The sequence below is a fragment of the Mesoplodon bidens genome, assembly GCF_964165515.1.
Source record: "Mesoplodon bidens genome assembly, chromosome: 17".
Lineage (NCBI taxonomy): Eukaryota > Metazoa > Chordata > Mammalia > Artiodactyla > Ziphiidae > Mesoplodon > Mesoplodon bidens.
Window position 1 is genome coordinate 7,239,412 of NC_138174.1, and position 15,532 is coordinate 7,254,943.

General features: G+C 40.4%; 1 protein-coding gene across 4 annotated transcripts in view; it reads right to left on the bottom strand.

Annotated features, from left to right (window-relative positions):
- Window positions 1–14,143, bottom strand: part of KATNAL1 (katanin catalytic subunit A1 like 1) — a 64,883-nt gene extending 50,740 nt beyond the window's left edge. The window contains exons 1-2 of one of the 4 annotated variants that reach the window (XM_081214617.1): window positions 13,748–14,143; window positions 1,102–1,274 (exon numbers count right to left, since the gene is read on the bottom strand). In XM_081214617.1, the coding sequence (XP_081070743.1) occupies window positions 1,102–1,263 (162 nt within the window). In that variant the 5' untranslated portion in view covers window positions 1,264–1,274; window positions 13,748–14,143. Of the gene's footprint in view, window positions 1–1,101; window positions 1,275–9,032; window positions 9,121–13,192; window positions 13,268–13,372; window positions 13,420–13,747 lie in introns of those variants that run through there. The other 3 variants (XM_081214618.1, XM_081214616.1, XM_081214615.1) reach the window with 3 other exon arrangements.
- Window positions 14,144–15,532: the final 1,389 nt, after the last annotated feature.

Genomic DNA, 15,532 nt, shown 5'->3' on the forward strand with positions numbered 1-15,532 from the left:
AAATTACATTTATAAATTAATTTTAACAATTTTAATTTTCTTAACCAGAAAGCACACTTTCCTATAAAGCAGAGCATAAGAAACTTTCCCTTAACTTTATCTCAAACAATATATAGAAAGGAACATATAAAGGAGTCACAGAACCAAAGAAAAATCTAAATTCAACTAATATATGCAATTATATGCTACACTTAGAGAAATGAAATTTCAGAACCTAGTGGAAAGAAACACAGTAGAAGTACCAGAACAGAAATGGTCACTATTTAACACAATTAAGAACAGGTCAAAAATATTTCCATGCTAGATTAATAAACAACTCTTGCCTGGGGCTAGGATGCAGGATAGAACACAACTAAAAATTTCAACTTGAGTTAAAGCGAGTGTATTGTTCTCACCCAACATAATTTGGTTAACACTTAAGTTGGAAAATAAGCCAAATTTACCCTGAAAACTTAGTAAAACATCAATTTCTGACCAGTGGAAAACTTAAACACTTGAAAGGCATTAGCACATAAATGAAACTTCAAAGAAATGCCTGACTTTGTACTTTTAATTTTAAAAGGATTTTAAGTTTTAAGAGTAAGTGGGGAAATTCTAATTCAAGTTTTTATTAACTGTAATATTATATAACCAAGTTGTATAGTCAAGAGACACAGCAAATATATTAGTGTTTTTTATTAGATTACTGACTCCTTTGTATTTATAAGGAGTCTTTCAAAAGAAGAGGAAATCTTCTTAAAGGAAAAGTTTTATGAAATGAGTCAAAATTACATGTAAAATGAAAGGGGAAAGGGCAAGTAGAAATACCTTATTTCAAAAATTTGTAATCACACACAATTAGTCAACTGATCAGGGAAAAGAATTAAAAGTAGATTCAATTTGAATTAAATACCTTCAAAATATGTCTCATAAAATACATTATCAAAAGTATATAAAATATTAACTGGGAAAGAAAATTATTCAGAGCACATTTTCAATATATTTCAGTATTCAGACAAATAAGAGCTATTTACAAAAATCTCAAGCTAATTTTCTAACTCTTATCTTTCAAGTGTAACAGACCACTGCCCTCATTCACTGAATACTTGAACGTGATCTTACCTGCTGCCATTTGCCTTTGACAGCTGGGTCTCTGACTGACTGGCAATGTCTCTGAATCTGCTGTATCACCCCCTGGTAATATACCATTGATGAGTCATAATTTCCAAGAAGTGCATATTCTCTTCCTTTCTTTGCATTGTCACAAATCTCAGCCAAATTCATCTTTCAGAGACCTAAACATAAAATATGACTTTTTATTAAGTTTCCAGTACTGACTTTAAAGCATTTCTTATTATGATTTAAAAGATCTGCTTAAAACTACTTTGAAAGTCAAAATGGTTCTCTCACTCTTTGAGGTTATCTGAACGCATCTTATAATAGTGAACAAAATTCCCAATTTTGGAAATACAAAGGAGATCACAAATGAACACACAAAGAGATAGCAAGGAGACAAATTACACAGCTCTGAACTATCGATTTATGTTACAGGTACAAAAATTAGACACTAGTTCTCCTTGCTCATTTATAGTTACTACAAGCTGCAATAATAGTAAAGATGAACTTGTTTTATTTTAGTCCACTTATTCTTGACAATGTAAAAATAAATATATGAATATCTCACATTTTCCAATGACATCAATTAAAACTGCAGAAACTATTTCTCACTAAAACTATTTGGCCCCAAGAACAAAAAGTTAAGGAACTTTTTGACTTAAAGAACACATTTTAAAAGAACAGCCTATAGTTGTCCATGCATCGTTTGTATACATTTAATTGTTCCATACAATTTAAATCTAAGCAAAAACCTGTGAATTAAACTACCTGAGCTCTTTTTGCTCCTCATGTTGTAATCTTCTATGACCTTGTCATTTGTAGCTTTTTGTCTGTGCAAATAACTATCAATAATCTTTCCCCTTCTATAAGATGCTAGGAAAAAATATCATCTGAACCTCTGGTTTCCGTCAAAGCCCTCCAGCCCAGTAATTCTGGCTTTTCTTCCAGGCTTCTCTAAAGTCTCCCAAGATCATCCAAGGCTTCTAAGCAAAGTTGCTTTCCACCAAAAACTACAAAGAGTAGGAAGTCCGGAGATACAGGAGAATGACATCTTGGGAAAGAGTCCAAATTGACCTACTCTTATTTCCTGGAACAGTAAACCAGTGAATACACTTGGTAGAGAAAAATCAAAATATTTCTCCATGCCTTCCTGAGGGAATTAAATTTTGATGTGGGTAGCTTGGCCCTTCCTCTCTACTTCTTATCTATTCTTAAGGGGCTCAAAAACTCTTCCTCAAAATTAACTGTCTCTAGGTCTAGTCATTTCAGCTGACTCCAGTACATTTTTGAGAATAAAATTGTTGCCTTTATGTGCTTTGGCATATTATTTGCCCCTTCTCCAGGCATAGGTTCCTTGAAGGCGGCATCTATGTTACTTGAGAATCACACTGCAGCAAATAGTACACTACTGTTTCACAGTAAGAAATGTCAACATTCAGTAGACCTACCCACAGAAAATAGGACAACCACGGAAAGCTTCCTCTTCAAATTAGAACAATTCTTCAAATTAGTCACTGTGAGACAAAAGCATTAATTCTGCTAGTATGTACAGGCACACAAATATGCAGACTGAAAATATCTCGATGGAAAGCAGGGGTCAGCAAACTTTTTCTGTAAAGGGCCAGAGAGTAAATATTTTTAGTTTTGAGGGGCAATGGGCAAAATTGAGGATATTATGTAAGTACCTATATAATGAGACAAAAATGTCCACAATTTTTATCGACAAAATTCAAAGTATTATAGTAGTAATAGTTGAGTACAACGTTTTGCAAAACAGGTCTACTAATAAGAATGGAACTCTTTTGCGGGGGGATAGTTCATGTAGTTCAGATTCAAAGTTACTGTTCCCTATCATCAAAATCAATTGCAAATGTTCATATGTTAATGATGTTCTTTAATAATACTTATGCATTTCATGTTTAAAAGTGTCTTTTTACCCAGATAGGTACTGTCACATAATGATATCAAATCACAAGCATATGATTTCATCCAGCATATTCACTGTTTGGAAAGCATTTAAAGCTTTTATTCTTCTCTTGATATGTCTTTTAGCATGTCATTACATTGCATGTTAATCACTTGCAATTGAAGGGTAAGTGGAAGTATCTCAATTACACAGTTAAATGGATTTCGTAATATGGAAATTTCCTTTGCACTTGCATCAAAGTAGTTTGAGCTCAAAAAAATATACTGAAAATCTGGGTGGGAATGGAGATCTCACTTCTTTGCTTTAACTTTTGACAGCAAGGAAAGCTATATAAAATAGCTTGGTATTACTTGCGATTCAAACATTAGTTGGCACTGAAATAACTTTTAGTTTTGCATATAAGCACTGTTTGGCCCTGTAATTTTCCATTGATTCATAAAGAAACATTATCAAGTCTGCAGCCAAACTGATTTCCAAAGCCATTCAGTGTTCAGTAATAGTGGGTGAGAGCAGTTCCTCTCATTCAGAAAAATTTCAAATCAGCCCTTAGCTCAAATGATGACAATAGAACTTTACCACTACAAGCCACCAAACTGCTGTGTGGCAGGGGCAAGTCTATTTCTGACAAAAATTCATGGAACTGACAATGGCTAAGTCCTCAAGAGCAACACTCGAGCCTTAAGACACTAATGGTTCCTTACTACACGATAGATTCAAATATTCTCTGCAAATCACCTGCTGATAAAAAAACAAACAAACAAAAAAACAGTGAAGGGCTTCCCTGGTGGCACAGTGGTTAAGAATCTGCCTGCCAATGCAGGGGACACGGGTTCGAGCCCTGGTCCGGGAAGATCCCACATGGCACAGAGCAACTAAGCCTGTGCACCACAACTACTGAGCCTGTGCTCTAGAGCCCGTGAGCCACAAGTACTGAGCCAGCGTGCTGCAACTACTGAAGCCCGTGCACCTACAGCCCGTGCTCCGCAACAAGAGAAGCCACCGCAATGAGAAGCCCGTGCGCCGCAACGAAGAGTAGCCCCTGCTCACCGCAACTCGAGATAGCCTGTGTGCAGCAACGAAGACCCAACACAGCCAAAAATAAATAAAATAAAAAATAAATAAATTTTAAAAAAACAGTGAAGAGCCCAAAACTTTAACCATGCTACATTTTCACGGCTTTGTAAATTTGTTCACCTAAGCCTTTTTCTGTTCTACACATATTTTTTGCCACCCCAAGTTTCAACACATCTTAACAGATTCCACTTCAGGTTATACAGAATTCGTGTTTTCTCAACTTTTTATAAGTATTCCTGTCTGTAGCTATTCCACACACACTATTCATTAAATGTAATTTTTCAGTAACTTCAAACTCAGCATTGACTTCTCAAATAAACACTTAAGCTGTTTTGGTAACATCTGTCAATTCACCAAGAGCCAAGGAAAACCAATCAAAATCATTTGCCTTGTTTTTTTTAATTGATTATTGATGTCCTCAACTCTTCTAGCCACTGTTCTCACCAGAAGGCTAATAGTCATAAGCAAGTTTGTTTTCTCCAGACACATTTCTTTGGCTGCTACAGTCAAAGAAGATTTACTTAAATTACCATTGGTAAATAACTTCCTTGTTTGGCCAACAAATGAGACACTCAGAAACTTACTCTGGGGTGCAGCCTGATTTTCGTTTTTTAATTTTGTGAAGAAATTCTGCTTAAAAAGATATTCCTTTTTAAGTTTTCTAACCACTGCTTTCCTATGAGTTGGGAATACCATGACGAGGGATTAGTCTGGTAATGTCAGTGTAAATTGTATGTCTTTAGCACAGCTATAGTGTCATTGCATAATAATCACAATGCTTTGTCATTTAGTTCGATATTCTACACTCCACTGTGCTTTAAAAGTATAAATATGTCAAGTCCATTTTTCTCATCTTTTCTTGTTTTGACATGATGGGAATCCGCTGACAATAAATGAAGTAAAATGTCACAGTACAGTGGTATGCAGGGCACGTGAAACACTGTGATCATAGTGCGCACCAAGCAGCAGTGCAAAGCAATGAGAACATCACAGAGTCTCTACTCCAAGTACTGAACTCTGCACAAAAGTAGCCATAAACAATATGTAAACAAATGAGTGTGGTTGTGTTCCAATAAAACTTTATTTACAGACACTGATATCTGAATCTCATTTATTTTCACGTCACAGAACACTATTCTTCTTTTGACTTAACCATTAAAAAAAATGAAAATAACATTCTTAGTTCATGGGCCATATAAAAATAAGGAGCAGACTGAATCTGGCCCCCAGACTATAGTTTGCCAACTCCTGCTTTCAGCTTGTCTTAAGAATCTAGGAAAATTAACACATATTAACCCAAAAGAAGTAGAAGGAAGAACATAATAATGTTAAGAGTAAAAATCAATAAAATAGAACAGAAAAAAAGAAATTTCTATGTAGCCAAAAGCTGGTTCTTTGGAAAGATCATTAAAAATGATTAAACCTCTAGTATTACTGACCAAGAAAGGGAGAGAGAAAACACAAATTACCAAAATCAGAAATGGAGGGGTTATCACTACAAACTTTAGAGCTATTAAAAGGCAAAAGAGGGCTTAATGAAATGGACAGATTCTATGAGAGTCACAACATACCAAAGCTATTTCTCAAGAAGAAACAGAGTAATTAATCTGAATAGCCCTCTGTCAATCAATGAAATTCAATTTGTAATTTAAAATCTTTCCACCAAAAAACCCCCCAAAAAACAAAACAAACAAACAAAAAAACCCCAAACACTCCAAATCCAAAAGGTTTCACAAGTGAATTCTCTCAAGTACTCAGGGAAAAAATAAGCCAATTCCAAACAAACTCTTTCAGAAAAAGGAAGAGGTGGAAAAACCTCCAACTCATATTTTAAGGCCAGCTTTACCCTGATACCAAAACCAGACATTATAAGAAATTTACCTACCAGTATCCCTCAGGAACACGGATACAAAAATATTTAAATTTTAGCTAATCAAATCCAGTATATAAAAAGGATAACACATTATGACCAAGTGGGGTTTATACCAAACATTCAAGGTGGTTTCTATTAAAAAACCAATCAGTATAATTTTTTTTTTTTTTTGCGGTACGCGGGCCTCTCACTGTTGTGGCCTCTCCCGTTGAGGAGCACAGGCTCCGGACGCGCAGGCTCAGCGGCCACGGCTCACGGGCCCAGCCGCTCCGCGGCATGTGGGATCTCCCCGGACCGGGGCACGAACCCGTGTCCCCTGCATCGGCAGGCGGACTCTCAACCACTGTGCCACCAGGGAAGCCCTGCCTGTTTTTTTTAAAATAAGCTTTATTGAGGTATAATTTTTATGCAATGAAATTCACTAATTTTAAGAGTACAATTTGATTTCTTTTGAAAAATGCATACAACTGCATACATTCTTCTGTTCACTAAAGATTTGTCTCTTCTGGAATGTGACGTAAATAGAATGATACAGTATATATTCTGGTGTCTGATTTCTTTCATTTAGAATCATACTTTTGGGATTCAACCATGCTGTTCATATATCAGTAATTTAATGCTTTTATTGCTGAGTAGTATCTCATTATAGGGATATATCAAATTTGTTTATTCATTCACCAGTTCTCCATATGGCACTTCACAGAAATAAACACAAAAGTACAGGATACATCCTTGACCAAGGCTTCACAGTATTTCCACTGAGGTTACAGCCAAAATTTCAAGGTACAAGATTTACAATCCATCATGAGGGTGAGTCAAATGCTACAACATATAGCTGAATCCATGCTACTATCAAAAGCACTTGATAATGTAATAGTTACTATAAAATAAGTACATCTAAAAACATAGGGTCATTTAAAAATGAATAGGCACATGTGAAAAGAATCAAAAAGAACTTCTAGCATTAAAAAATATAGTCACTGAAATGAAAAACTCAATGGACTGAGAAAATAGCAGATTAGGCACAGATGAAAGGGGAATCAAGAAACCAGAACACAGAGCTATAGAAACTGCCCGGAATGCAGCATATAGAGATAGAATAAGTAAGCAAAGATAAGAAATGCAGAGAGCAGAAAGATACGATCCATCATATGTCTATTATGAATTTTAGAAGGCAAAAAGGAGAGAGCAGTATCCAATATATAATGGCTAAAAGATTTCCGAAATCTATAGAGGACAGTAACTCTCTGTTTCAAAATAAATAAAAATAAATCCACATCTAGAGACAGTGTAGTAAAACTGAGGAACCTAAAAGCAATAGGGAGAAATGATATATTATCAACAAAGGAAAAATAATATATTGACAGCTAACTTTTCAAAACGAACGCTGGAAGCTTGGAGGCAGCAGAGTAGTATGTTGCATGTGCTGGAGGTGGGAGCCGCCAACCTAGAATCGCATACCAAGCTAAACTCTTCAAGCGTGCAGGCAACAGAAAAATTTCAGACAGAAAAACCCGGGTAGGGATCCAGGCACCACAAATTTTCAGTGTGACCTCAGGCAAATCATGTAATTTCTCACGTCTACATCTATAAGAGAGGGAGAATAATATTTCTCACCATAAGGTTATTGTAAAAATTAAGTGTGATAATACATTAGCATCATTCCTAGCGTATGATGACATTGAATCAACGTAAACTATTTTACTCCACACTCAACATTAAAACAGGTTTGGAGCAGCTAATGTTTCCTCAAAAATAACAGTAAATCAACGGATCCAGTTTTCATTATAAATTCCTAGAAGCTATACCACAACTTTAATTACTTTTAACCATAATCTTGAAATATAAGAGGGTTTTTTTTTTTTTTTTTTTTTTTTTTTTTTGCATTACGCGGGCCTCTCACTGTTGTGGCCTCCACAGGCTCCGGACGCGCAGGCTCAGCGGCCATGGCTCACGGGCCCAGCCACTCCGCAGCATGTGGGATCTTCCCGGACCGGGGCACGAACCCATGTCCCCTGCATCGGCAGGCGGACTCCCAACCACTGCGCCACCAGGGAGGCCCTATAAGAGGGTTTTTAAAAGTCTCCTTTAGTTTAAGTTAGAAGAGTTTCTAGGACTTTTAAACGGTCAGGTTACATGTAAAGGAGGCATGAAATATTTTAGCAATGTCGCACACTTGACAACACTTCTCTTATTGAAGTATAATTTATCATGTATTCAAAAATGAATCAGCATCTTCTTGCAACATTTACTACTGAACTGATCCAGTCGTGTTGCCCTATACAGAACGATCCAAGTAGTATCTTCAAGGAGAGTTCTATTCTCAGAATGAAAAGAAGAGCTCAGTTCCAGTTCATGCTCAGACCAAGAAGAAAAAAATATTGCTTCACTTGGTTCTAGATAACTATGACTTGTCTCTTTCATGACTCAGATCTAAACATAACAAATAAACCCCTGGTTCCAAGCTCTCTCTCCAGCTGCATCTCCAACCACACCCTTCCCCCCGCCATCCTGCACAAAACACACGCACACGCACGCATGCACACGCGTGCACACACAGCTTTCTCCCCCAACATACTTGGATTTTTTTTTTTTTTTTTTGCGGTACGCGGGCCTTTCACTGTTGTGGCCTCTCCCGTTGCGGAGCACAGGTTCCGGACGTGCAGACTCAACGGCCACGGCTCACGGGCCCAGCCGCTCCGCGGCACGTGGGGATCTTCCCGGACGGGGCCACGAACCCGTGTTCCCTGCATCGGCAGGCGGACTCTCAACCACTGCGCCACCAGGGAAGCCCAGACATTGTTACTATTAACGGTCGACATAAAATAACATTTTATAGCACTTAAGGAAGCTTCATTTAAAAGAATAATTGATGAATCTTTTTATATAGATCAAATTATCATTTTGTAATGTAACTACTACCTGATCTACCTGCTTAATATGGTCAAAGTCACAGAACATGGCCTTTTGTCAAAGAGAACTGACAATCCTGCCATGTTGTTGGTGAGGAAGGTGCGGAAGGGGAAGAGAAAGGCATTCGGTTGTGGAGCACTTCAGGTTTACCTCCGTTAAACTGTCCAATCTTCCCAAAAATCTTATAGATAGCGTGAACATCTTTTTTGAGTGGGCGCAGGTCTGGAAACATGTGCATGATCACCTGGAAAATAAGCTGTAGTTCCAGAAGTGGACAACAGATCCATCTGACCCCTCCCACTGCACCACACTCAGGAAATGATCCTTGGAGAAATGTTCTCTGTAAAAGAATATCACTGTACATGTTGAGAAAATAAAGTATGGATCCAAAAGATCTGTAAGGGCCTTTCTAGTTTTAGTGTGATATTTACACAAATAGACAGCAATGATCAGTTTAAATGAATAAATCTAAAGTTATTGAGGAATGGTCCAATCCTAAGTTCTTGGCCTGAATTCTCTTCTCTTCAGGAACACAGTAGGATATTGGTTTCCTCAATATTTTAAGCTTCCCCTTAGTAAACCAATCAAATTTTAAGGAAAAAAAAAATGACACCGCCTGGTGTTTTGCTGTCATCTAATCAATGAAACAATTCTTACTTGTCCTAGCTCAGGTCCCCTTCCAGTGTGGCTATTTCAAATCTCCACTATTCTCCGTTCCTAACCCCAATCTCATCTCTCATCAATTGACCTTTACTTCTATCCACCTCTTAGGGGCCATAAGCTTTGAACTCTCACCTTTTACCACCCAACCTATAAATACGTGTATCTATTCGCATCTCCTCCTTTTTCAGAGCTTCTCCCCTCCTATCAACATGTTGTTACTAGCATGCTGCCTAGTAACACAGCTAGAACTTAGTTGCTGCTTATGAAACGTACCAAATTCATTCTAGCCTAATTCTTCCACCCTGCTCATCCCTTCCTTTCCTACTTTCTCAGGGATCTCGATCAGCTCTCTCCTCGCTCTTCGTCGCCTACATCGTCACACATTTCCTCTTTATTGGCTCTTTCCTTAATAGCTTGTCATCAATCTTTAAAAAAAAAAGAAAACACCCTACAAACCTCTTTTAGTTTGCCTCAACTCTTTTTCTTCACAGTCAAGCTTCTTTAAAAAGAAGTGTGACTGGAAATTTTATGTTAAGGAAGTACTGTTGAATTTTTTAAGTAGGTAATACTACAGTTCTATATTTTTTTAAAGAATCCTTAACTTTCAAAGATACATAATGAAATAATTACAGATAAAAAGATATGATATCTGAGTCTAGCTTTAAAATAATCCATGGGACTTCCCTGGTGGTGCAGTGGTTAAGAATCCGCCTGCCAATGCAGGGAACACTGTTCGATCCCTGGTCCGGGAAGATCCCACATGCCGCGGAGCAACTAAGCCCATGCGCCACAACTACTGAGCCCGCGAGCCACAACTACTGAGCCCGCGCGCCTAGAGCCCGTGCTCCACAACAAGAGAAGCCACCGCGATGAGAAGCCCACGCACCACAACGAAGAGTAGCCCCTGCTCACTGCAACTAGAGAAAGCCCACGTGCAGCAACGAACACTCAATGCAGCCAAAAATAAAAATTAATTAATTAAAAAAGAACTAAATAAAATTATCCAACTGCGGGCAGAGATTACAGATGAAACAAAATTGGTCATGTGTTCATTCTCCAAGCTAGGTGATGGCTACATGGGGCTCATTATTCTGTTTTCTTTTGTATATGTATTAATACGGAAACTCTTTTCAAGTAGCCTATGCCCAGATTCCTCTTCTTCATTTTTGCAAAGTTTAGAAATGATGTGCAGTCACCAGATCCATTGGACACATTTCAGTCTTTGCCTTACTCACCCTCTCCGAGGCACCTGGATCACTCCCTCCCTGCTTCCTACTTTCCTCTCCTACCTCATTTGTTATGATGCTCTCTGTGGTTCTTCTCCTTGCTCTCTGCCTCCTGACCTCTCAGCCTCATCTGTGGGCTCCCACTTCCTTTCAAACACACCCCCCTCTCCCCAGAAACTCAACCCCCCTGTAAATGCTGCTGTTTCCCAAGAGTTCCACATCCAAACCTCTTCTTTTTTCATAGCTACACATTCCTCCTATGTGAGCTGGTCCATTCTCTCCTATAACTACTTATCTACACTTCAACCTCTACCTCTGATCTCTGTCCTGAACTCTGGATACAAATGCCTCCTTACCTGAATATCCCACAGGAACCTTGAACAAATACTCAAAAGTAAACGGATTTATCTTTGTCTTTTGCCCCAGATAAAAACCTGTTCCTCCTGATCTCAATCAGTGGTTTCACTATCCCATTAGTCATCCTAGCCAGAAAACTAAGAATCATTTGTCTTAGGATTCCAAATCTTTCTAGCCCCCAATTATCAAGTCATTATCAATTTTACCTCTTAAATACTCCTGCAATCCATCTCTTCCCATAACTCCAACTGCTTACTTTAGGCTCTTTTCATTTCCTTACTGGACTTTTTTTTTTTTTTTTCCCCCTAAAACTGGTTTTCCTATCACCACTCTCCTGGATCCATTCTCCACACTGGAGCCGGAGGTCTTTCTAAAATACAAACCCAATAAATGGCACTACTCTATCAGAAATTCTTCAACCGTCACCCCATGTTGAGGAAAAATTCTAAACGCTTTGTCATGGTACCAAGTACTTCGAGATCTGGTCTCTCCCACTATATTGCAAGTATTTAGTCATCAGAATGACCTAGGGTTCCGCAAACACAAAGCACTCCAATTTTTCCTTTGCTTTTGTTATGCCATTTGCCTAGAATGACTTTCCTCAGCCTCTCTCCAGTAAAAGCTTAAGCAACTTTCCTAACACAAGTCAAATGTCACATCATTCTGGAGGCTTCTCCTAATCTCCCTAGACAGAGTCAGGATCTTTCTTCCAAAGGGTGTGGAGAATGGCATGAGTGGTTGAGATCATGACTGAGATGAGCTAGACCCACTTGGGTTGGAATCCCAGGTTCACACCTTATCAGCTATGACTTTGGGCAAGGTCTCTAAGGCTGTTTCCTCATCTCTAGATAACAGCAGCGACTTCACAGGATAGCTGTGAGGATTAAATAAGGGGTTGCATGCAAAATATGCCAAGGAGTACCTCCCACAGAGTAAGTATTCAATACACGTCACTGTGATATTACCACATATTCCCACTGGAGGCTCAGAGCAATTTGCACCTCTCTCCCACACTACTGTGATGACATGAATGTGTGCCCACGCAGAACACAGACTATATTCTATCATCTCTTAATTCCCACCACCTGGCATGTATTGCCTGGCACATAATAGGTCCTTAACAAATCTTGAATGAATGAATAAACAAATCTTGAATGAATAAATAAGATATTTCAAATCCTTATACTGTATACCATAAGGTCTTGATTTTTTTCTAGTGGTCTTACTAAACCTACTTTTTATCTCCTCCTATGAGACTGTTACTTTAAGTATAGTTCACAGAGGCCAACTTCATTTAATGGAAGTAAAAGGAATTTTATAGTGGCCTTATGTTGTTTTCTTGTTTTAAAACATACACACACAAAATAAGCCCACAATACATCAATAATTTTCCAACATACCACTGTAAAATACCGAATTTCTAGGATGGTATTCTACCTATTGAAAAATGTTAAAGGGTAGACAAGGCAGGTTTTCTAAATCTGTGTCAGCTTCCTTACCGCCAGGGCCTGAGCAAACTTCAGGCGCTAAGGTGTATTCCAGAGCATTAAAAAAAAGAAAGGAAGAAAGAACATGGCACTTTTCATTCTGAAAAATGGTCCTGAGAAATTCTGGAAAATGTTATAAAAAAGAAAATAATTATTACTACCCACTACTAAAAAAATGAAATAAAAAGACAAGTCTGTATTTCAAAAACATTAGTGATTTAAAGTTGAACTGAGGTTTCAAATAGAATCAAAATATGTGTCGGCAGTGTTCAGGCTAGTAGGCAGGGGTGGATCTTGACCCTCAATAAGTAAAATGCAAAACGCAAAACGGTAAAAATATCAGATACTACCATATAACAGCATGGTATCTTTTCTCTACTTCTACAGTTAACCTTTAAACATTAATGCCCTTTGAGTAATTATTAATCAATGGGTTTAATTAATGCAAACACCTCCTAACTACTTCAGAACAAATCTGATCAAATACCTAGAAATAAAGGAGGGAATCAGGGAAAAGGAGAAACGCCTGTTAAAATATAGTTTTTCGGGTCTCCCATCAAACGTGTGCCATACATACGGTTCTGCACCGAGAGGCAGCAACCTGGGGGGGGAGAGGCGCCGAAGGCCCGAGGCCCTGCAGCCTGGGCGGCCGCTCCTCCCAGAGACTATGCGGGGCGGTGGCCGGGCCGGGGTGGGGCCAGTGCTGCAACCGGGGCGGGCCAAATGGCGGGGCGGAAAGCCCGAGTCTCACCTCCACCTCCACTTCCCCTTCCCAGCGCTCAGAACCCAGTTCCGCGACCACCCCAGAACCCCCCTCAACACAAAGAGAAAGATCGTCTCTGCCCGCTCGGCTCAAAGTTTATCGGTCTTTCCCAGCTGTCGGGGACGCCGGGCTTTGTAGTTCTCCCGTCCAGGCCGCCCCGCCAAGGCCGCGAGCCCAAGGAGCCACTGAACTACAATCCCCATCATGCCATGCGCGCCCGCGGCTCTCCCCGTCCCGCACGGCACGCACTACCTCCCCCGCCGCCCACGGCCCCCGCCTCTCCCGCGGCGGGAGTAGGGGTGGGGCTGTCAAACCGGATACCCCACCATCGGCTCTGTAGCTGGCGCCCGTCTCCTTCGGATTCATTACCTAGGTGCCGCAGATCGACCGACCGTTTTGCTGCGGTCCAGGTGGGGTGGGGGTGGGGCATAAGCCGCCGCCGCCGCCGCGGAGTCCGTTAGTTCGCGACGTGCGTGTAGAGGCGGCGGCGGCGGCGTACGGTTGCCATGGCAGCCGTGGGCCTGTAGGGCGTGGGGCTCGAAGTCAGCTCTGGGGAGGAGCCTGGGAACCCACCCAGGTGCCGGGGCAGGGAGGCACTAGGGTGCGCCTAGGAGCGGAGGGAGACGGTGACATTGAGGGGGACGGGTGACGAAATTGAACTCCAGTGCTGCCGATGAGCCCTGCGCGGCAGCGTCCAATCCCCGTGGCAGGACGCGTGTCCGTTCTCTCGGCGAGCGCGTCGAGCCTGCTCTATTCTGAGAGGATGCCTGTGGCGTCAGAGGAAGGAGCGGCGCCAGGCTCCTTAAAGGTCGCTGGTCCAGCCCTTCCCTCGCCGCCTATCTCGGCATCCCCGCGGGCCCTGCCTCGAGGCATGTTTGGAACCTAAGTCACCTCTTTTGGGGTTTTTCACCAGTAAAACCGAATTTGCAACCTCTCACACCTCCTTTCTGCCATTTTCTGTTTAGGATAGAAACGAATCATTTGTAAAGTGTAATGCATGCGGCCTTTAGGGTTATTCGGGAGGCTTGAGAATTTGTAAATGGCATTGATTTCACTTGAACATTGATCTATAATATTTCTTAACTAATCGTATGTGGGCTGGCCGTGAGCCGTCTCAGGGATGCCGTGAGTCTAAAACCCACTTCTTCGTTCACGCCCTGCCGCTACACTGGGTGGCTGATAACCAGGGGCAACTTAATTGGTCTGGTGCTCAACGGTTAATCTGCAAAAATGGAGATAAGAGCCATTTCACAGTGCTCGTGAGAAATAAAAGCACTGATGCTGATGAAGCATTCTAAAACAAAGCCTGGCATTCAACAGTAACTTTTAAATTTTAGTTTTTTGATCCATCCTGATAAGAGCCAGAAGGGTGGGCGCCTGGAGGTAAGGGTGTGGTTCGACTGAAGAGGGAATTTTTCTGTAGTGATAGAAAAGCTCTATATCTTGCTTAGATTTGGGTTCCAAGGGTATATGCGTTTGTCAAAACTCATGAAATGCTACACTTGAGATTTGTACATTTCACTGTAAGTAAATTTACCTCAAAAAAAGAACATTAAAATAGCCGCTATTATTATTAGAGCTGTAGACTCTAATAGAGACCACAGACATATTCTAGGTCCAATCTCCAGAATATGCAGGTGAGGAAAATGAGGCCTACAGATTTAAATAAATGGAGGAGGAAGGAGGCATTACTGACCCTGTCATTTTCTAGTAATAAAAGCCTCTTGAGAATTTATGATTGAAAATAGCAAGCTGCTGTGTGTCATCAGTTTTCAGTTGGGGTCACCCTGTCCATAGAGATTTTGTGGAAGGCCAGTGTTCTCTCCAAGACTGCATATTCCTTGGGGGCTTACAATTTCAAGGTCACTTCTGGCTCTGAGCTCTTGTTTTCTCTAAATAGTTAGACTGCCTCACATCTCACCTCCTGCAACGCTTTTTTCTCCTGCTGACACACATGTGGAAAGCAGACTCTTTTCTGTGGTTGTTCGTATAGCAGACTCTTCTGAAGGTTTGGAGCAACCAAAGCGTTCTGAATGAAAGATGCAAATAACCTAAAATTAAAATTCCCTGCTCTTAAAAGTCCTTCAGTATCCCAGCAGCCTTGGTATCCACCGACCCCCATCCTCTTTCAGTATGAACCGCAGCTTCCCACTC